This window comes from Chanodichthys erythropterus, chromosome 15 (assembly GCF_024489055.1).
Source record: "Chanodichthys erythropterus isolate Z2021 chromosome 15, ASM2448905v1, whole genome shotgun sequence".
NCBI classification, from domain to species: domain Eukaryota; kingdom Metazoa; phylum Chordata; class Actinopteri; order Cypriniformes; family Xenocyprididae; genus Chanodichthys; species Chanodichthys erythropterus.
The window spans coordinates 41701427-41724983 of record NC_090235.1 but is presented as its reverse complement, the minus strand read 5'-3'; the positions used below and the strand labels follow the sequence as shown (position 1 = coordinate 41724983).

Genomic DNA, 23557 nt, shown 5'->3' with positions numbered 1-23557 from the left:
AAAGTGATACACTTCCTGCTGCCAGTTGGTGGCGCTATAACTTTGACTCACAATAGTCACATCCATGTGATCAGACTCCTATAACGAACACACTCGTGAAGTTTCATAAAGATCAATATATGTATTAAGACGTTATAACACATTTCCTGTTTCCTTTTTCTCGCCATAAATTCGTTGCCTCGCCACGGCCAAACCGTTCGAGATATCAAAAATCCCCTGGCAATTTTTAATCATCAGTGTCTTGACTTCATGCTGACCGAGTTTGGTGGCGATCGGATTAATCGTCTAGGAGGAGTATATCAAATTCCAGAGCATGCGTTTTTCAAACAACCCTTAATAGCTGACTTCCTGTTGGCGTGGTGTTTAACTTAGAGCACGAAAGTTGTTGGGCCCGATGAGGTCTATATGTGTACTGAGTTTCATACTAATACGTGCAAGCGTGTTTAATATATGGACCAAATTTTCAGACTTTTTTCAAGGGGGCGCTGTCGAGCCCCCCTGCCACGCCCGGGTACCAGCCTCTCCGGCGTCCTAATGGCCGCGGATTCCAATGTGTGTGCCAATTTTCAAGAGTTTTTGAGCATGTTAAGGCCCCCAAAAAGCCCCGGAAGACGGAAAAAAAATAAAAAAATAAAATAAAAATATAGCTGCGAACAGCGATGGCGGGCCCAAGCCCGGTGGCACCGCCACCCCGGTGGCTTCAGGGCAACTGTGCACAGCGGGCAATAGGCACTTAAAACGGTTAAACATCAAAGGACTATGTCAAATTCACTCCACATTTACTGCACTACAAGGTGCCGTTATAGAGCCCCTCCTCCCTGCCCATTTTCAAAGGATTACATGTGCCAAGTTTTAACATTATTCTGATGAATTTTGAAGCAAATCAGGTAAAAATAAGAGGGTGATCTCAATGTATGCTGAAAGTGACACATTTTCTGCTTCCAGTTGGTGGCGCTATGACTTTGAATCACAATAGTTAAATCCATGTGATCAGCCTTGTACAACGAAGACTAAGCCAAAGTTTCATCAAAATCAATTAATGTATGCAGAAGTTATAACACTTTGTTTCCCTTTTCTCGCCATAAATTCGTTGCCTCGCCACGGCCAAACCGTTTGAGATATCCAAAATCCGTTTGCAATTAAACAACTTCAATGTGTTAGCAACAAGTTAAAAAAAGCTTGGTGTAAATTGGATAAACCCTGTAGGAGTAGTAGTATAAAATTCATAGCCTGTTTTTTCAAAAAATTAACATTTAAACCAAAATAGCTGACTTCCTGTTGGTCGGAGCTAATGAATGTAAATTAGAAAATTGTCCGGCTTGATGAGAATAATATGTGTACCGAGTTTGGTGACTGTAGGAAAAACTAACCCCCCCACTTTTGTCAAAAGGTGGCGCTACTGAGCCCCTCCACCACGCCCATTTCTATGGCTTTGTCCATGTCTACTGGTTGACAATATTGATGTGTGTGTCGAGTTTCATGCAATTTGAAGCATGTTAAGAGCCTCAAAAACACTCAAGAATATTATTACAGTTTGACCTGTTGCCATGGCAACAATATTTCAAATATCAAAAATCCTGTCATAGGTCTACATCTGCTGTGTATTGACATTACACTGATGAAGTTTGAAGCAAATCAGGTAAAAATAAGAGGGTGATCTCAAAGCATTTTAAAAGTGATACACTTCTTGCTGCCATTTGGTGGCGCTATAACTTTGACTCACAATAGTCACATCCATGTGATCAGACTACTACAACCAACACACTCGTGAAGTTTCATAAAGATCAATATATGTATTAAGACGTTATAACACATTTCCTGTTTCCTTTTTCTCGCCATAAATTCGTTGCCTCGCCACGGCCAAACCGTTCGAGATATCAAAAATCCCCTGGCAATTTTTAATCATCAGTGTCTTGACTTCATGCTGACCGAGTTTGGTGGCGATCGGATTAATCGTCTAGGAGGAGTATATCAAATTCCAGAGCATGCGTTTTTCAAACAACCCTTAATAGCTGACTTCCTGTTGGCGTGGCGATTAACTTAGAGCGCGAAAGTTGTTCGGCCCGATGAGGTCTATATGTGTACCGAGTTTCATACTAATACGTGCAAGCATGTTTAATATATGGACCAAATTTTCAGACTTTTTTCAAGGGGGCGCTGTCGAGCCCCCCTGCCACGCCCGGGTACCAGCCTCTCCGGCGTCCTAATGGCCGCGGATTCCAATGTGTGTGCCAATTTTCAAGAGTTTTTGAGCATGTTAAGGCCCCCAAAAAGCCCCGGAAGACGGAAAAAAAAAAAAAAATAATAATAATAATAAATATAGCTGCGAGCAGCGATGGCGGGCCCAAGCCCGGTGGCACCGCCACCCCGGTGGCTTCAGGGCAACTGTGCACAGCGGGCAATAGGCACTTAAAACGGTTAAACATCAAAGGACTATGTCAAATTCACTCCACATTTACTGCACTACAAGGTGCCGTTATAGAGCCCCTCCTCCCTGCCCATTTTCAAAGGATTACAAGTGCCAAGTTTTAACATTATTCTGATGAATTTTGAAGCAAATCAGGTAAAAATAAGAGGGTGATCTCAATGTATGCTGAAAGTGACACATTTTCTGCTTCCAGTTGGTGGCGCTATGACTTTGAATCACAATAGTCAAATCCATGTGATCAGCCTTGTACAACGAAGACTAAGCCAAAGTTTCATCAAAATCAATTAATGTATGCAGAAGTTATAACACTTTGTTTCCCTTTTCTTGCCATAAATTCGTTGCCTCGCCACGGCCAAACCGTTTGAGATATCCAAAATCCGTTTGCAATTAAACAACTTCAATGTGTTAGCAACAAGTTAAAAAAAGCTTGGTGTAAATTGGATACACCCTGTAGGAGTAGTAGTATAAAATTCATAGCCTGTTTTTTCAAAAAATTAACATTCAAACCAAAATAGCTGACTTCCTGTTGGTCGGAGCTAATGAATGTAAATTAGAAAATTGTCCGGCTTGATGAGAATAATATGTGTACCGAGTTTGGTGACTGTAGGAAAAACTAACCCCCCACTTTTGTCAAAAGGTGGCGCTACTGAGCCCCTCCACCACGCCCATTTCTATGGCTTTGTCCATGTCTACTGGTTGACAATATTGATGTGTGTGTCGAGTTTCATGCAATTTGAAGCATGTTAAGAGCCTCAAAAACACTCAAGAATATTATTACAGTTTGACCTGTTGCCATGGCAACAATATTTCAAATATCAAAAATCCTGTCATAGGTCTACATCTGCTGTGTATTGACATTACACTGATGAAGTTTGAAGCAAATCAGGTAAAAATAAGAGGGTGATCTCAAAACATTTCAAAAAGTGATACACTTCCTGCTGCCAGTTGGTGGCGCTATAACTTTGACTCACAATAGTCACATCCATGTGATCAGACTCCTATAACGAACACACTCGTGAAGTTTCATAAAGATCAATATATGTATTAAGACGTTATAACACATTTCCTGTTTCCTTTTTCTCGCCATAAATTCGTTGCCTCGCCACGGCCAAACCGTTCGAGATATCAAAAATCCCCTGGCAATTTTTAATCATCAGTGTCTTGACTTCATGCTGACCGAGTTTGGTGGCGATCGGATTAATCGTCTAGGAGGAGTATATCAAATTCCAGAGCATGCGTTTTTCAAACAACCCTTAATAGCTGACTTCCTGTTGGCGTGGCGATTAACTTAGAGCGCGAAAGTTGTTCGGCCCGATGAGGTCTATATGTGTACCGAGTTTCATACTAATACGTGCAAGCATGTTTAATATATGGACCAAATTTTCAGACTTTTTTCAAGGGGGCGCTGTCGAGCCCCCCTGCCACGCCCGGGTACCAGCCTCTCCGGCGTCCTAATGGCCGCGGATTCCAATGTGTGTGCCAATTTTCAAGAGTTTTTGAGCATGTTAAGGCCCCCAAAAAGCCCCGGAAGACGGAAAAAAAAAAAAAAAAAAATAATAATAATCCTTAGAAGAACAAGAGGGCCCTGCGCGAATTTTCGCTTGGGCCCTAATAATCCTTAGAAGAACAAGAGGGCCCTGCGCGAATTTTCGCTTGGGCCCTAAATATAGCTGCGAGCAGCGATGGCGGGCCCAAGCCCGGTGGCACCGCCACCCCGGTGGCTTCAGGGCAACTGTGCACAGCGGGCAATAGGCACTTAAAACGGTTAAACATCAAAGGACTATGTCAAATTCACTCCACATTTACTGCACTACAAGGTGCCGCTATAGAGCCCCTCCTCCCTGCCCATTTTCAAAGGATTACATGTGCCAAGTTTTAACATTATTCTGATGAATTTTGAAGCAAATCAGGTAAAAATAAGAGGGTGATCTCAATGTATGCTGAAAGTGACACATTTTCTGCTTCCAGTTGGTGGCGCTATGACTTTGAATCACAATACTCAAATCCATGTGATCAGCCTTGTACAACGAAGACTAAGCCAAAGTTTCATCAAAATCAATTAATGTATGCAGAAGTTATAACACTTTGTTTCCCTTTTCTTGCCATAAATTCGTTGCCTCGCCACGGCCAAACCGTTTGAGATATCCAAAATCCGTTTGCAATTAAACAACTTCAATGTGTTCGCAACAAGTTAAAAAAAGCTTGGTGTAAATTGGATAAACCCTGTAGGAGTAGTAGTATAAAATTCATAGCCTGTTTTTTCAAAAAATTAACATTCAAACCAAAATAGCTGACTTCCTGTTGGTCGGAGCTAATGAATGTAAATTAGAAAATTGTCCGGCTTGATGAGAATAATATGTGTACCGAGTTTGGTGACTGTAGGAAAAACTAACCCCCACTTTTGTCTAAAGGTGGCGCTACAGAGCCCCTCCACCACGCCCATTTCTATGGCTTTGTCCATGTCTACTGGTTGACAATATTGATGTGTGTGTCGAGTTTCATGCAATTTGAAGCATGTTAAGAGCCTCAAAAACACTCAAGAATATTATTACAGTTTGACCTGTTGCCATGGCAACAATATTTCAAATATCAAAAATCCTGTCATAGGTCTACATCTGCTGTGTATTGACATTACACTGATGAAGTTTGAAGCAAATCAGGTAAAAATAAGAGGGTGATCTCAAAGCATTTTAAAAGTGATACACTTCTTGCTGCCATTTGGTGGCGCTATAACTTTGACTCACAATAGTTACATCCATGTGATCAGACTACTACAACCAACACACTCCTGAAGTTTCATAAACATCAATCAATGTATGCAGAAGTTATAACACATTTCCTGTTTCCCTTTTCTCGCCATAAATTCGTTGCCTCGCCACGGCCAAACCGTTTGAGATATCCAAAATCCGTTTGCAATTAAACAACTTCAATGTGTTCGCAACAAGTTAAAAAAAGCTTGGTGTAAATTGGATAAACCCTGTAGGAGTAGTAGTATAAAATTCATAGCCTGTTTTTTCAAAAAATTAACATTCAAACCAAAATAGCTGACTTCATGTTGTTCGGAGCTAATGAATGTAAATTAGAAAATTGTCCGGCTTGATGAGAATAATATGTGTACCGAGTTTGGTGACTGTAGGAAATACTAACCCCCACTTTTGTCAAAGGTGGCGCTACTGAGCCCCTCCACCACGCCCATTTCTATGGCTTTGTCCATGTCTACTGGTTGACAATATTGATGTGTGTGTCGAGTTTCATGCAATTTGAAGCATGTTAAGAGCCTCAAAAACACTCAAGAATATTATTACAGTTTGACCTGTTGCCATGGCAACAATATTTCAAATATCAAAAATCCTGTCATAGGTCTACATCTGCTGTGTATTGACATTACACTGATGAAGTTTGAAGCAAATCAGGTAAAAATAAGAGGGTGATCTCAAAACATTTCAAAAAGTGATACACTTCCTGCTGCCAGTTGGTGGCGCTATAACTTTGACTCACAATAGTCACATCCATGTGATCAGACTCCTATAACGAACACACTCGTGAAGTTTCATAAAGATCAATATATGTATTAAGACGTTATAACACATTTCCTGTTTCCTTTTTCTCGCCATAAATTCGTTGCCTCGCCACGGCCAAACCGTTCGAGATATCAAAAATCCCCTGGCAATTTTTAATCATCAGTGTCTTGACTTCATGCTGACCGAGTTTGGTGGCGATCGGATTAATCGTCTAGGAGGAGTATATCAAATTCCAGAGCATGCGTTTTTCAAACAACCCTTAATAGCTGACTTCCTGTTGGCGTGGCGATTAACTTAGAGCGCGAAAGTTGTTCGGCCCGATGAGGTCTATATGTGTACCGAGTTTCATACTAATACGTGCAAGCATGTTTAATATATGGACCAAATTTTCAGACTTTTTTCAAGGGGGCGCTGTCGAGCCCCCCTGCCACGCCCGGGTACCAGCCTCTCCGGCGTCCTAATGGCCGCGGATTCCAATGTGTGTGCCAATTTTCAAGAGTTTTTGAGCATGTTAAGGCCCCCAAAAAGCCCCGGAAGACGGAAAAAAAAAAAAAAAAAAAAAAAAAAAAAAAATAATAATAATAATAATCCTTAGAAGAACAAGAGGGCCCTGCGCGCTTAATTCGCTTGGGCCCTAATAATCCTTAGAAGAACAAGAGGGCCCTGCGCGAATTTTCGCTTGGGCCCTAATAATCCTTAGAAGAACAAGAGGGCCCTGCGCGAATTTTCGCTTGGGCCCTAATAATAATCCTTAGAAGAACAAGAGGGCCCTGCGCGAATTTTCGCTTGGGCCCTAATAATCCTTAGAAGAACAAGAGGGCCCAAGCGAATTAAGCGCGCAGGGCCCTCTTGTTCTTCTAAGGATTATTAGGGCCCAAGCGAAAATTCGCGCAGGGCCCTCTTGTTCTTCTAAGGATTATTAGGGCCCAAGCGAATTAAGCGCGCAGGGCCCTCTTGTTCTTCTAAGGATTATTATTATTATTATTTTTTTTTTTTTTTTTTTTTTTTTACGTATTCCGGGGGTTTTTGGGGGGCTTAAAATGCTAAAAAAAAATTTAAAATTGGCACACACATTGGAATCCGCGGCCATTAGGACGCCGGAGAGGCTGGTACCCGGGCGTGGCAGGGGCTCGACAGCGCCCCTTGAAAAAAGTCTGAAAATTTGGTCCATATATTAAACATGCTTGCACGTATTAGTATGAAACTCGGTACACATATAGACCTCATCGGGCCGAACAACTTTCGCGCTCTAAGTTAATCGCCACGCCAACAGGAAGTCAGCTATTAAGGGTTGTTTGAAAAACGCATGCTCTGGAATTTGATATACTCCTCCTAGACGATTAATCCGATCGCCACCAAACTCGGTCAGCATGAAGTCAAGACACTGATGATTAAAAATTGCCAGGGGATTTTTGATATCTCGAACGGTTTGGCCGTGGCGAGGCAACGAATTTATGGCGAGAAAAAGGAAACAGGAAATGTGTTATAACGTCTTAATACATATATTGATCTTTATGAAACTTCACGAGTGTGTTCGTTATAGGAGTCTGATCACATGGATGTGACTATTGTGAGTCAAAGTTATAGCGCCACCAACTGGCAGCAGGAAGTGTATCACTTTTTGAAATGTTTTGAGATCACCCTCTTATTTTTACTTGATTTGCTTCAAACTTCATCAGTGTAATGTCAATACACAGCAGATGTAGACCTATGACAGGATTTTTGATATTTGAAATATTGTTGCCATGGCAACAGGTCAAACTGTAATAATATTCTTGAGTGTTTTTGAGGCTCTTAACATGCTTCAAATTGCATGAAACTCGACACACACATCAATATTGTCAACCAGTACACATGGACAAAGCCATAGAAATGGGCGTGGTGGAGGGGCTCAGTAGCGCCACCTTTTGACAAAATTGTGGGGGTTAGTTTTTCCTACAGACACCAAAAACGGTACAAATATAATAATCAACAAGCCGGACAATTTTCTAATTTACATTCATTAGCTCCGACCAACAGGAAGTCAGCTATTTTGGTTTGAATGTTAATTTTTTGAAAAACAGGCTATGAATTTTATACTACTACTCCTACAGGGTTTATCCAATTTACACCAAGCTTTTTTTAACTTGTTGCGAACACATTGAAGTTGTTTAATTGCAAACGGATTTTGGATATCTCAAACGGTTTGGCCGTGGCGAGGCAACGAATTTATGGCGAGAAAAGGGAAACAGGAAATGTGTTATAACTTCTGCATACATTGATTGATGTTTATGAAACTTCAGGAGTGTTTTGGTTGTAGTAGTCTGATCACATGGATGTAACTATTGTGAGTCAAAGTTATAGCGCCACCAAATGGCAGCAAGAAGTGTATCACTTTTAAAATGCTTTGAGATCACCCTCTTATTTTTACCTGATTTGCTTCAAACTTCATCAGTGTAATGTCAATACACAGCAGATGTAGACCTATGACAGGATTTTTGATATTTGAAATATTGTTGCCATGGCAACAGGTCAAACTGTAATAATATTCTTGAGTGTTTTTGAGGCTCTTAACATGCTTCAAATTGCATGAAACTCGACACACACATCAATATTGTCAACCAGTAGACATGGACAAAGCCATAGAAATGGGCGTGGTGGAGGGGCTCAGTAGCGCCACCTTTTGACAAAAGTGGGGGTTAGTTTTTCCTACAGTCACCAAACTCGGTACACATATTATTCTCATCAAGCCGGACAATTTTCTAATTTACATTCATTAGCTCCGACCAACAGGAAGTCAGCTATTTTGGTTTGAATGTTAATTTTTTGAAAAAACAGGCTATGAATTTTATACTACTACTCCTACAGGGTTTATCCAATTTACACCAAGCTTTTTAACTTGTTGCTAACACATTGAAGTTGTTTAATTGCAAACGGATTTTGGATATCTCAAACGGTTTGGCCGTGGCGAGGCAACGAATTTATGGCAAGAAAAGGGAAACAAAGTGTTATAACTTCTGCATACATTAATTGATTTTGATGAAACTTTGGCTTAGTCTTCGTTGTACAAGGCTGATCACATGGATTTGACTATTGTGATTCAAAGTCATAGCGCCACCAACTGGAAGCAGAAAATGTGTCACTTTCAGCATACATTGAGATCACCCTCTTATTTTTACCTGATTTGCTTCAAAATTCATCAGAATAATGTTAAAACTTGGCACATGTAATCCTTTGAAAATGGGCAGGGAGGAAGGGGTCTATAGCGGCACCTTGTAGTGCAGTAAATGTGGAGTGAATTTGACATAGTCCTTTGATGTTTAACCGTTTTAAGTGCCTATTGCCCGCTGTGCACAGTTGCCCTGAAGCCACCGGGGTGGCGGTGCCACCGGGCTTGGGCCCGCCATCGCTGCTCGCAGCTATATTAATCCTTAGAAGAACAAGAGGGCCCTGCGCGCTTAATTCGCTTGGGCCCTAATAATCCTTAGAAGAACAAGAGGGCCCTGCGCGAATTTTCGCTTGGGCCCTAATAAACGGAGCAATTCCAATAGGGTCCTCACACCATCGGTGCTCTGGCCCTAAATATTTCAAAAATTTGCTTTCAGTAATATTTTGTTTTGGCGCAGTACCAAACTTTTTCACTAGATGACACCCAAGCTTCTTTTCTGACCATTTAAAGGCGCCTCCATTTATTTGAGTGATCTGAGCCATATATTTCCATATTGTCATATATTTTATGAAGTAGACATCCTATTCAGAAGTAGTATGGGCAGTTTGGCAGTATTTGATTTGAATTCAACCTCTAATAAACATAATTAGAGCATGTGTGTTTATTATAGCTCTGTTGTTCTTTTGTACTCCGCCTTCTCATGATAAGGATGTATTACAAAAAAAAATCTTTGCGTGCCGTAGTTTATACAGGAATGGAGGGAAATTTGTATTAAAACACCTTCATTCTAGATGTTATGTGTTTGTTTTGATAGGTGAACTGTCTTTGTAGTGTTTAGAGAGGGAAAGCTATGGCCTTTTTTTTTTTTTTTTTTTACCTCCCTGGCGGTGTGTTCTTAAACAGTAATGTTAGAGAAAGACAGCCTTGCCACTATAATACGCTATTTTTCTGCACTTAACAGGCAAATTTTGCTACAATATTTTCAGAGATGATAGACAATATGTTATAGAATGATAATTTAATGAAAACCCAATTTTGACAAAAAAAAAATACATTTGACAATTTTTTGACTACTGAAAATGTTCCATCACGACATCCGACAGGTTTTCCCAGATAGCATCACAAATGCTTAGCATTGTTTTCAGTATACCATAGAAACATGTGAAAAAATAATCTACAAATAATGCACCAACAAACTTTACGAAACAAAATTTTTCACTTCCAATACTTTTGGGCACAGTCAAGTCATCTTCATTTATATAGCTGTTTTTACAATATGGATAGTTTCAAAGCGGTTTACACTGATAATAGGAAAATTAAATTAATGGACAGATTATTTTGGCTTTACAGCAGCTCTAGGAAAAAGTTATTATCAAGCTAAAGTAAGTCTTTGATTGAATCACTTCAGTTGTTTTTGCCGTTCATTTACATGTTTAGTCTATAGGTATGCGCATTCGAATGTGTATGTGCGCAGACGTTTAAACAGACACGGTACCACAGTAATCATCACAGCCAGAGTTCCGGAAACTAAGGGCAGCTAAAAGCCACATAATAGAGGTGCGACTTCAACATTGATTTAAAACAAACTAGTGAGTCACAGGATCTAATGTGCAGTGGGAGACTATTCTACAACCGTGGAGCTGCCACCGAGAAAGCACAATCTCCTTTGGTTTTCATCCGTGCTCTAGGAACAATGAAAAGCAAACTCTGAGAGGATCTTAACGGTCTAGAGGCACAATGCTGATTTAACAGAGAAGAAATATACACAGGAGCCAAACCGTGCAGACCCTTGAAAACGATTGTCAAGACTTTATATTGAATTCTGTACTCAACCGGAAGCCAGTGCAGTGAAGCCAGCACCGGGGAAATGCTGGACCATTTCCTGGTACCAGTCAACAATCTGGCCGCAACATTCTGTACCAGTTGCAGCCGAGAAAGCAGGTTCTTTGACAGCCCCATATAAAGTGAATTACAATAGTCCAATCTGGATGAAATAAAAGCATGAATCACAGTCTCCATGTCTCTGAAGGACAAAATTCTCTTTAATTTAGCAATGCTTCTCAGTTAATAAAAGCTGCTTTTAACAACGGCCCCAACTTGTTTGTCAAACTTTAACTCAGAATCAAAAATTACCCCAAGATTCCTAACTTGGGTGTTTAAGTTCTTAGATAAAGGGCCTAATTTTACAGAGAGCTGGTTGGCGAGTCTTTCATTGCCAAAAATGACCACTTCTGATTTATAGTCATTAAGCTGCAAAAAGCTTGCAGCCATCCATGCCTTTATTTCCTCCAGACCCTTAAAATTATATTATTGGCATATAATATAAGATATTGGCATCATCGCTACAACTCAGAGGTAGATACAGCTGGATGTCGTCAGCATAGCAATGATAAGACACATAAAATTTTTGGCAGATCACACCCACAGGCAGCATATATAAAGAGAATAATACAGGACCAAGACCAATTAATTATTATTCATTACCACGGATCCATGAGAACTGGAATCACAGCTGTATATATGATATGTACATTATGATAAAGTACCTTCCACTGTTCAGGGGGGAGAACTTTCACCACAACAACATCTCCATTGAGAGCCCTGTTACGAGCTGCAATCCCATCCAGAAAGATATCGGCTGACCCATCCTGCAAAAAAAAAAAAAAAAGCAACTTTAAAACTGCAACTAACCTCACAAAAGAGTTACACGTAATCAGAAACAACACCTACTACTATTCAATTAGATTTGGTCAGTTAATTTTGAATGAGAATCATTTTTATTCCAGCATTCATTTATGTTTAATATATGTATAATGTTTTAATATTAATGTTTAATATGTTCAACTTCAAGGTATACTGTATATGTAATATGTGTAAAGGTTATTAAAAAAAATACTCACAGGAGATGGGACAAAAGCTTCCTTGTACTTCTTAGGGTTTATTCTCAGTAATCCCTTAAAGAGAATGACATTTAAATATTTTAAATATGATGACTGTTTAAATAGTTTTCCATTTTGAGATTTTACTCTTTAGGAATGTGTAATAAGTGCATGTACGATATAAATCCACTTGTTATTTTAATTTTGAATTATTTAAAAGACGGAAATAGTGACGGAAAAGACAAAAGACAAAATTGATAATCAAATTTTAAAAAAAGTTTAAAGCACTACTGAAAAGATATTTAATCTGTTTACAAATAAAAAAGGAAATATCATATTGTTCCCTATTGTTGCTTGTAAGCCCACTAAGGATGAACTTCATTTAAAAAAAAATAGCATTAACAGAACTAATTTGTGCTTTTAATTCATGAATTTATTTTCATTGTAGGAACAATTTGTTCTTCCAATTTAGTTCATCCAAATATGAAAATAATGTCATTTATTACTCACCCTCATGTCGCTCTACACCTGTAAGACCTTCGTTCATCTTCGCAACATAAATTAAGATACTTTTATTGAAATCTGATGGCTCAGTGAGGCTTCCATTGCCAGCAAGTTAATTTACACTTTCAGTGCCCAGAAAGGTACTAAAAACATATTTTAAACAGTTCACGTGAGTACAGTGTTTCTACCTTAATATTATAAAGCATGAATCATTTTTGTGCCCCCAAAAAAACTAAATAGCGACTATTCAACAATATCTAGTGATAGCCGATTTCAAAACACTGCTTCAAAGCTTTTGTTTTGAATCAGTGATTTGGATTGTGTGTCAAACTACCAAACTGCTGAAATCACATGACTTTGGTGCTCTGAACCACTGATTTTTTTTTTTTTTTTTTTTGTGCCTTTATTCAGATAGAAAAACAAAAAAAGTATTCTCGTCCATTTATAATATTAAGGTAGAACCACTGTACTCACATGAAGTGTTTTAAATATGTTTTTAGTACCTTTCTGGGCACTGAAAGCATAAATTAATATGCTGGCAATAGAGGCCTCACAGAGCCATTGGATTTCATCAAAAATATCTTAATTTGTGTTACAAAGATGAATGAAGGTCTTACGGGTGTAGAACAACATGAGGGTGAGTATTAAATGACAATTTTCATTTTTGGGTGAACTAAACCTTTAAAACTATAGGGACTATTTTTTTTTTCACCATTTTTTGTTAAGAACAAAATGTTTCACAAATTCATTTTAAAAAGTAGAAATATTCCACATATTCTCTCAATTAGGGTGAGTAATTAATAAAAAATACAATAAATGTTATTATAATATAAATTGTTTATATTATACAAATTATGTATGAAATAAAAAAAAAGGAAAAAATACATAATTTAGATTAAGTAAAGCATGCAGGACTTGTCAAGTGAACTACCCAGATGCATAAGTTTGCATGTACTAAATTCACCTGAATGAGTTCTCCTCTCTTTAGGCCTGCAGAAACATCCTCAGTGGACATGTACTGCTCGAACAGTTGCTTCTGGGAGCCTCTAAAATCATTAGTGTTTTTATCTTTGTCATTTTGACGTAAACTTTCTTTTGACACTGTGAAAACAAAGATGAAATTGTATCTCACATGCAAAAAATGGCTGTGATGTTCATTTAGATTTGTAATAAAACTAAATCTGTTCATACATGTCACACAATGTTTTTTTTTTAGGTCACCATGGATTGTTTGACTATTCCTCATCTATTAGCTTTGAAGCCATGTGTTCATGTGTAGATTCAAAAGATGTAATTTTCAAATGCGTATCCTATATCTGTAAAGTAAACTAATCTATAAAGTAAAACAGATTAGTTTACTTTACAGATATAGGATATGCATTTGAAATTTACAGTCTCTTTTTTCAGCAAAACATTAAAAATACTGATGACTAACAACATAAGTAAGCGAAGGAAGAACAGTCAGTTCGTTGAATCTATGTTTTGAAGCGACACATGAATACATACTTTTCACAAAAAATCCAGTAAAGACAAAAGACACAATCACATACATTGACAGGGTGAAGTTACTCCATGATTTGCATTTCGAATTCAGTCTATTACAATTGTTTATGATCATATGCTCAGTGATCTTACATGGCAAATAATCAGACAGAAATTTCAGAAATTTCAATTTAATTTGACACCCCTCTTCCATTTTCAATGGACAGATCTCCAACAAAAGAGGGCAGCAGATGGGTAGGATACTCCTGAACAAAATACTTTTTCAACATCTAAAGTTTTTCAACATCTAAAGTCAAGTGATTTCACGTGTCTTTAAAACCCAAAAATGAAATTTCTGTTATTTACTAACCCTCATGTTACTCCAAACCTGTATGCATTCCTTTTTTTTTACAGAACACAAAAGAAGACATTTTGGAAAATGTTGTTTTTGACAGTGGTGAACACTGACTTCAATTGTATGAGCAAAATGAAAAAAAAAAAATGAAAAAAATCTCAGAATAACTTCTTAGGGGGAAAAAGTAAAACAGTTTTGGAACAACATGAAGGTGAGTAAATTATGAATTTTCATTTTTGGATTATCCCTTTAATGCAAATAAAAAAATGATTCTTTGATTTGGGACTTACTATAAAGTCAACATGAAGCCATTGACAAACTAAATCAAATAAATTGAATGTATATATGACATAAATAAGGCTTTGTTTTAAGAGACTGGCTCTTCATTTCACGAAATACCTTGAGCTTGAGGAGCTTTGCCATTTTTATTTGGTGACTTCCCAGCAACAATGGTGTCAACTTCAGGACCACATGCACCCTTGTCTTTTTTCTCCACATTTTTTTTTGATCTCCTCTTCTTTGATTTTTTCTTTGCTTTTTCCTCCCCACATGAACCGCTCAACTGTTGAGCATCACCTTCCTCAGATCCCACTAGATTTGTGCTCCCTTTGATGTCTTTTTCACTTCTCTCCTGTTTTGAGGGTACATTTTTGGGTGCAGCAGCATTATGTAACACCGTTTTGGCATGCTTTTCCAGCATGCCAGGCTTCATGCCCTGGACTTCAGTGCAAGCTGCCTGATGGATTTTTTTGTCCATGTGCAAATAGTTAGAAGTGTCAGCCATTTGTCTACTTTGCTGAGAGGATAAGCTATCACCAGAATAAGATGATTCTGAATTGCCTTTTTTTCTCCTGTTTATATCATTCACAGAGCTGCTAACTGGGGTCCTCATGTTCTCCTCCACCTGCTGCTTTGCAAACTCTTGCAAGAAAGAACGAAACTTGCCATTCTGATGCTGATTCAGAAGTCTGGCATATGCATCCTTCTGGGATCTGGGAAGATTTTGTGCAACTTTCTCATCTCTAGGTTTAGTGGTTCTTTTTACTTTAGGAGAAGACGCCATAACCTCTGCAAAGAATAAACACATCAGTGGTTACATCAGGTTAACAGAATAGAGCAGCTTTTGTCTTTACATATCAATAAGTAACAAATATAATCAACATTTGACTCACTATGTCTTATAAAAAAAAAAAAATTATTGAACGACTGACATGATGTTTCAGAAAAAAGAAGGGAAAGACTGTTTATATGCGTTTCTACAACTATGAGCACTTTTGGCCCTGTGGACTTAAATTAATACAGTCCTTTAAAACCTTTACGCTCTCAATAATTTTTAGTTCAATGTCTAACAGGGAAAATGCAGGTATCACAGCAAAATTCTGTCATTTTTGCAACCAACAATTTTTGTTAATGATAACTTCTGTAATGAAAATGAAATAAAAATGAAATTAAGCAATATCCCATGAGCAAAAGTGGGTAACACTTTATTTTAGTGTCCTTGTTAGACATGTTACATGTAGTTACTATAGTAACAACCATAAATTATGCATAATTACATGGAACAAACCTAAACCATACCTAACCCTACAGTAAGTACATGTACTTAATATTACTCTGTACTTAAATGTATAATTACACTGTAAAAGGACACCTTAAAATAAAGTGTAACCCAAAATTGCACTAAAATGGCAACAAACTGGAATCAAAGTGTTTGATGAAGTGTCTGATGAAGGCTTTGAAGATGGACAAAACAACTGTTTTTAAAGAACTGTTTTTATAGTTTAAAACTTAACTTCTGTATAAACTTTTTAATGAAATGGAACTCCATTTTGCTACAGCTGATATAATTTAATTCACACAACTATATTATTATATATTTGGAAAATTTTCTGAAAATTACATCTTGGTTGTGTCTCATATTTTATCTCAAGAATGCTCTTTCTTTACTGACTCTGTGGTCCACTGAGTAAACAGGTTCACAAATTCTTGGAGAACAAAACTGCAACAAAACAAAAAAAGAAAAAAAAAGAAAAAAAAAGTACATTATGTCAAATTGGACATAAAATTTACACAATATTGAAAGTTTGTGATTATTTCACTGTTTAATTAGATCGTCACAGCTTTAAAAAATGTAGATTAATAATTAATTTTAAGATTTAAACTCTGGGCTTGGGATAACGTTAATTGTAATAAAATCTCTACAAAGCAGCAAACGTTTAAAATAAAAATCAACACCAGGACATAAATGCTCGTAGTTGAAGAAACACCCTCACATAGTTCATATTTGTCATGTCTTCTTGACAGAAAAAGGATCTTAGTTCGGCGTTGACTGTGTGATATTATAATTTTTAGTAACTTTCACAGGCTTTCACATGCTTATAAGCCTGAATCATGCCATGAACTCAATCGTAATGTCATAAACTTAAAAGCTTCCATTTGGGGAAAAAACCCAGAGAAAAGAACTCATGACTTAATGTGTTTTAAATACTAAAAGAATTTAGTTTAAACCATAGGTTATTAAAGAAAAGATTTACTCATATAACAGTGTGCCAAGCACACAATTCCTTTACAACGAGCTAATCAGCTACTTGATACTCGTATCCTCAGTATCTTTCAATAAAATACACCTGTGTCCCAATGGACAACTACATAAATAAACATACATAAACAACAACTCACCGTCTATATCTGCTCTGTCTATATAGGTCGCTAAATTTCACTGAACAAAACAACAGCAACTGCACACCTCTTCCGGGTCCTATAAATAAAGCGCTGTCGTTGCATCATGGGAACTGTAGTTTTGTTGCACTCACATGCTCTAAGTGTCCAATTTAGTCGTAAATCAGAAGCATTCTTTGTTATTTGTAAATACTGATCCAAATATAATCTAACTAGTCAAAGTTTTTTTTTTTTTTTTTTTTTTTTTTTTTTTATGTAAGTCATTGTATAGTAATTTTATTTTAATTAAATAATACAGAAAACAAGTCCAATATAAGATGAAAAAAAAAAAAAAAAAAAAATCCCGCACACTTCTCAAACTTCCTCAGGCTGACTCAGGTTAAGAGACAAAAACATCGCCAATAAATATTTTTTATGATGATGCAAGTTTGAGTAGAGTGCGGGATATATTTGTTTGCTTTGTTTGTTTGCTTATTTGTATGTATGTGTTTGTTTGGTGAGAATTTAAAAAAAAACAAAAAATTAAGCTAAAGATAGAAAAGGAGCTATTGGCATCAAAGCATTAAAAGGAAATGACACTATTATTTAAATCATCATGACGTCATAGCTGGATTATAAAACACTGAGAGGAGCGCCGGCAAGTGTGGTCCAGACCGTTTGCATTAAGTTGCTGGGATGGATATGATTTACACACTCATCTGCGGACTGTTCATGGTCAGTCTTTCACTTTACGCAAAACCAGTCACCACAGTCCAGTACAAGGTTTGTGTTTTTTTATGCACATTATGTTGGTAAAGAAAGTTGCTGCAAATTTAGGCAAACATAACTAAAGTGGCAGGTTTGTTATTATCCTTCTTTGTATAGCCTACGCAAAGAGCTATAGCCTAAATATTTGGGTTTTTTTTTTTTTTTGATTGCATGACAGCTTTGGTTACATTTAAAGCAAATTAATGAACTGTTTCTTTGGTTAAATGTTAATATTGTCTCTGACGAAATCTTTAACTTATTTTTTAACTGCAGTCCACAAAAACTGAGATCAGAAGCACGAGACCAGTGAGGAATGGAACAGAAGACGCGCGAGTGCTGAACAAGTCGCGCGCAGCGAAAGAGCCGCGAGAGCTGGACACGAGCGCCAAAGGCTCAAGACAGCGGCCGTCATCAGACGATCATTCTAATGCACGTAAGAAGCCCCCCAAAAATAGAGAAAAACGGAAAAACTGCTTCGGTTTCAAGATGGATAGAATAAGTGATGTAAGTGGAATGGGTTGTAAAAGTGACTGAGGGGCACAAGAGCACTAATGGTGCAGAAATGAACAAAATGCCTCATGCTGAATGAACATGAATCAACGAATGAGTCGTCAGTGATGCCTTATATTGCAACAATGGATAGAAGTTGGATCATCCCTAAAGAATTAGGTCTACTGTAATATTAGCTAGGCTATTATATGTCATATTGCCATGCAATTTGTAAATGTTCCAATCATATTGCATTTGAATTTCCAGAAAACAACCAAAACAACCATACACTCAAACAGCATTTTTTTGTCACATCATTGTGGATTAAACTGCTACAAAAATAACTCATAAGTGATTTCTGCAGTGTTGAATTTTGGGATGTTTAGAGACTGCATGTATAAAGCTGGGTGCACACTGTGTGATTTATAATAGTCCTTTATGATTTTTGCTTGTCAGACTGTACGAACATGATCCTCATGTCACACTGTGGGATCTCAGCTGTCCTATATGTCAGACTGTACAACAGTCAAGACATGTTAAAAACGGACGTGCAGTTGAAAACTTGTCCAGAGTTTTACATCATCAACCCACACACATTCGGTGACAGTGAGCTGCATTACACGTGGGACAGAAATGGTGGCCAACAAAGCAATCTCCAGCGTTAATTTTGATCACGGCTTATCGTGAAAAACAAAGACAATTTGATGTTTGTCGTAGGAGAAGTCACACTACAGGATTGTGCGCCAAATCTTATGATGCCTCCAGAATTTCTTTGGAGGTAACATTTGATCGCAATGGTCATTAATCGGCTGTCGGAGAACATGTCAAACTAGCGAATCGTGGCCAAAATTAAATAGTGTGCACCCGCCTTAAGGGGCCGTTCACGTCTCGTATTTTGCATGCTTGCTTTTTCCAGGTGCAGCGAGATGAAAATGTTTAAACTTTTCAAAATGCCGCAAGCGCACTGCAGGTCATGTGACAAGAACCAACCAATCGTTGGTTCGTAACAACATCGAAAGCTCATGCCATGTTTACGCTACAGGATTTTAAGCCTGATTTGCAAGTTAACAAGCTGGCCGACAGGTCGGGCTGTGATCAGGGGGAAAATCAGCAGGTGATCAGTGCTTGCCAATCTTTATGTGTGAACTACTCAACGACACATCAAAGAGGCTCGCTGACGCTTCACCGACACCTCACTGATGCTTCGGCGACACCTCACTGACATCAGACAAATATCTAGCATGCTAAATATCTGGAGCAGTCAGCCATCTCGATATCCTGTGGTGTCATGTGTCGCGACGCAACAGCCGATGAAATATAAACTGATGTCTATGGAAGCAGCAATAACAATCCATTCAAATATCCTATAATTTGCCGATGTTTATTCATATCAGAAACACATTGTGTAAATAACTATAAAGCTCACTCTATTCTTCTCCCAGTTCACCGACCACATGTATTTTGGTACAAATGGATGAATTCACGTGCTGTAGCCTATAAATCCGACTGACAGGACTCACTGAACTAAAGCGCAAACAAACAAGTCGGCGCCCATTTTGCGTTATAGATTAAGATCAAGATCATGATGTAGGTTTTTAAATGACAAAACACTCACTTGCAAATATATGAGAATCAGAATATCAGATAGTTGATGACATGGTGAGAAAAGCGATACATCTGTCATACAGTGTGGCCGCAGTGTGTTATGTGACAATCATGACGCATCATCATGGAAACAATAAAGGAAACTTTCTAAAGGTGGCCCTAACTCTGGGAGGTCAGCCAGAATAGTTTAAACTTATGTGTGAAACGGTTCATTTAATTTTAATTTAAAATTTTATCTAATTTCTTCCCAATGTCCATTTTCAAATAAAGTCATTGGGTGACAGAGTTGTTGTGAGTGTGTAGCCCCCTGTTGCAGATAATTTACGTAGTGTCACATAGTGTGAACACCACAACGACTTAAAGACTCTACAGCAAATCATGTAGTCTGAACAGCACAGTGATCTGCCGATGTTTAAAGTCCTGTAGTGTAAACTTGTCCTCAGTCGAACAGCTGATCATAGCTGTACAGGGCAGGTTTTTATTTCTCATCTCCATAAATAACTAGTAGAGCTAATGCAAGGGCTAGAAATCAATTTATCCTTTGCTAAAACTTCCTCATCATCATGGAGAGCACAGTTCATGGTTGAATAGCAACGACAGATGCCATGGGAGAGCTTTGGAAAGAAGAAGAAAGGAGCTTTCCATGTGTTTTTAGACACGACATGTGAACAGCCCCTAAAGTTTGTCTTGAAAAGTTACGATTTTTCATCTAGCTGCGCCTGGAAAAAAATGCACACTGCGACCACGTCACTTCTATGATGAGCGCACTTTTCTACATTTCTAAGAAACTAATATTTTAATACACTGCTCACAATGTTTTTATTAATAGAATACTTTTTTCTTAAAAAAAAAAAAAAATGCTGACAGTTTTTACAAAATCATGATTTCAGTCATATTTGTTGAAAAATAAACTACTGATTTCTCTCCACTTTGCTGTAGAGCATACCATGAAGTCTCTGATGGAGATGATCCTTTTTATTAAGATATGGAATTGATTATAGGTAAACATAAAGAATGAGTTAGGCCCAATATCTAACATGAGGATGTAAATATGTGTTTTAATGGAGAAGAGACTACAAAATTGAGACTCAGTAGTGTCCACTAGCAGCCTTTGATGACCGTACTTGCTGTCTTTGCACATGGCCAATTTTCTACATGACATATTTCTGGAGATTGGCGAAAATGTTCCAATATTTTGAGAATTTTGTTTACTTAATGGGAAACACTAAATGAGTGCATGATTTTGGAGCTTCTTTTGCAAGATTAGGAGGTATGCTAATCTCTGTAGTCTCTGTAACAATAAAATGTGCAACATTTTACGTTTTACGTCCAAATTATTTGTAACATTTAATTAATTGAATTTACACTGGGAAGTTCCTAGACAAAACACAATCTCTGTGTACTTAATTTCCTGGACATAAAGAGATATGCTTAGCATCAAATACGAAAAACACACTACATTCACATTTATTTGTATAGTGTTTGGTAAGGAATTATATATTACATAACCAAAACTTTCAAAACTTTTCCAGTGTTGAAGTTAAGATTTTAAGAACAAAATATCTTAAATTTCCAGTTGCACCAAAAGCAAAGGAAATACACTTATTCTTAATGGAGTATATCCTTGCAGAGAATTTTTGAGATGTCGATTTGGTCTTGATGTTAACAGTTGCTCTTTTTGTGTTGATCAGATTGAAACAACAGAATATCTGTTTTATGATCATAAAATTGCCCTTGCATTCTGGGAGGGTTTGCATTACTGATTACATCCTAAATTTGAAGATTTACCTGAATTAACATATGAAAATGTAATATTTGGCATGTTTATGAAAGATGAAACACATGACTTGGCAATTAACACAATTTATTATTTTTGGGAAATTCTTTTTATACAAGAATAGATTCCTGAAAACACTTCCAAAACTTTATGTTTTTCACAAGGAACTTCTCATCGTTAAATGTAATGAAGAAAAGGCCTTTAATTTTAATTTTTGATAGAGGATCTTAAACTTGCTGAGAACTAGTCATTTATTTCTTTATCTATTATTTACCTGAATGTATTTTATTTATTTATTTTTATTACAGTTTTTTACGATTGCTTAAGAACAATATTAAAAACAATGCTCATTTTGTCAAAACACTACACGCAATTCACAGATCCACACACACAAATAGCAGAACACCACAGATCTTTTGCAAAATGAAACAGTTCATTCAAAACTTTACATTAATATAACAAAACCCAATTTTGACACCGTATGGAACATATGGATTCATTTACACACTGCTGTGCTCATTCTTAAACACTTGTAACTTTTATACTTTTAATGATATAGTCTGGGTTTGATTTTTTCAGAGATATTGTTAGAGTATAGTACATTACAGTTTTTTTCAATTGCTAACATACTTCTGTCCATTCTGTAGTCACATTTTCAAAACTCTAAACGCATTTAGCAGAACATCCATCTGTTGTGACCATACCTTTAACACAATTCATGTCGTTTTCACACAAAATGCAGTCAATTAACACGTTTCTAAAATGCTTAAATTTTCTTTTCATATAAGCTTACCCCATACCAAAATCATGGATCTTTCTCATTTTATTTGCAAATGCTTAAACACAGCAAGTCAGAAATGAAGGCCTAATATTCCAATCTTTAAATATAGGATAAAACCTATACTTTTGCAACAACAGCAACTCAAAAGTATAGAAAAACATATCAAACAAATACTGAAACAATTGATAAGCATTTTTACAGTTTTTTTTCAGTTGCTAACAAGCATTGTTCAATACCGAAACCACATTTTCAAAACTCTTCACACAGTCAGTGAAACAGAAGTCAATGCAGACCAAACTGTGAAACATTTTTCATTGCTTTCAGACAAAATGCATTCAGTGACCACACTTTTCAAAATTCAGGAACTCTTTTCCCATTCGTACTCCACAACATGCAAAATACTATGTATTTTCAGTTATTTTTCTAATGCTAACACACTGCATTCAAAATGATTAAAAATACATTCAAAACAGAATGATGGCAAATTCCAGGCTTTTATGCAGTAATTATTTTAAAATATTCTCATTTTTATAGCCAAAAACTAAAAAAAATAATCATTACAAGCTAATTGCAATTTTAGCTGAAATTCCACCCACTTCAATGCAAGAGAGAGAGCAGATTAGAACAATGACTGTAATTTACTATAATGAACAACTACACATGTTGTTACAGTAATGTGTAGAATGTATTTTATTTATTATTTTTTATTATCATTGCAGCCCTGGAGTTTTTTTCCCTTTTGGTTATAATTTTCAAGTACTATATTCATATAAAAAAAATGAAATTTTGATTAGTTTCTGATTCATTCATGTTACAAATGCTTTCAATAAAGTGAAATTGTGTTACAGTATTCTATATGAAGAACTGATTTATGTGAAAAATCATTGAAACTTTAAAAAAGAAAAGTTCATCAATTATGTAATGCTTCCTGTTGTTAGTGTTTTTTAGGTCAGTGTGTTCTGAATGAAATGTGTTTTCTGAATGAGAATTGTTGCCAGTGTTATGTTGGTCTGAGTGTTGGTGAGATTAACTGTGTGAAGGGTTTTGAAAATGTGGTTTCGGTATTGAACAATGCTTCTTAGCAACTGAAAAAAACTGTAATTAGCAGATCACTGAAATATTGAGAAATAGCTGATTCCAATCTCAGTTGGAGGCATAGTTA

General features: G+C 37.0%; 1 protein-coding gene across 2 annotated transcripts in view; it reads right to left on the bottom strand.

Annotated features, from left to right (window-relative positions):
* The window catches only part of dis3l2 (DIS3 like 3'-5' exoribonuclease 2), a 101925-nt gene extending 84841 nt beyond the window's left edge, over positions 1 to 17084 (bottom strand). The window contains exons 1-5 of one of the 2 annotated variants that reach the window (XM_067361728.1): positions 16997 to 17084; positions 15263 to 15385; positions 13445 to 13581; positions 11998 to 12051; positions 11644 to 11745 (exon numbers count right to left, since the gene is read on the bottom strand). In XM_067361728.1, coding sequence (XP_067217829.1) covers positions 11644 to 11745; positions 11998 to 12051; positions 13445 to 13581; positions 15263 to 15380 — 411 coding nt within the window. In that variant the 5' untranslated portion in view covers positions 15381 to 15385; positions 16997 to 17084. Of the gene's footprint in view, positions 1 to 11643; positions 11746 to 11997; positions 12052 to 13444; positions 13582 to 14716; positions 15386 to 16996 lie in introns of both variants that reach the window. The other variant, XM_067361727.1, reaches the window with a different exon arrangement.
* Between the last annotated feature and the right edge of the window lie 6473 nt (positions 17085 to 23557).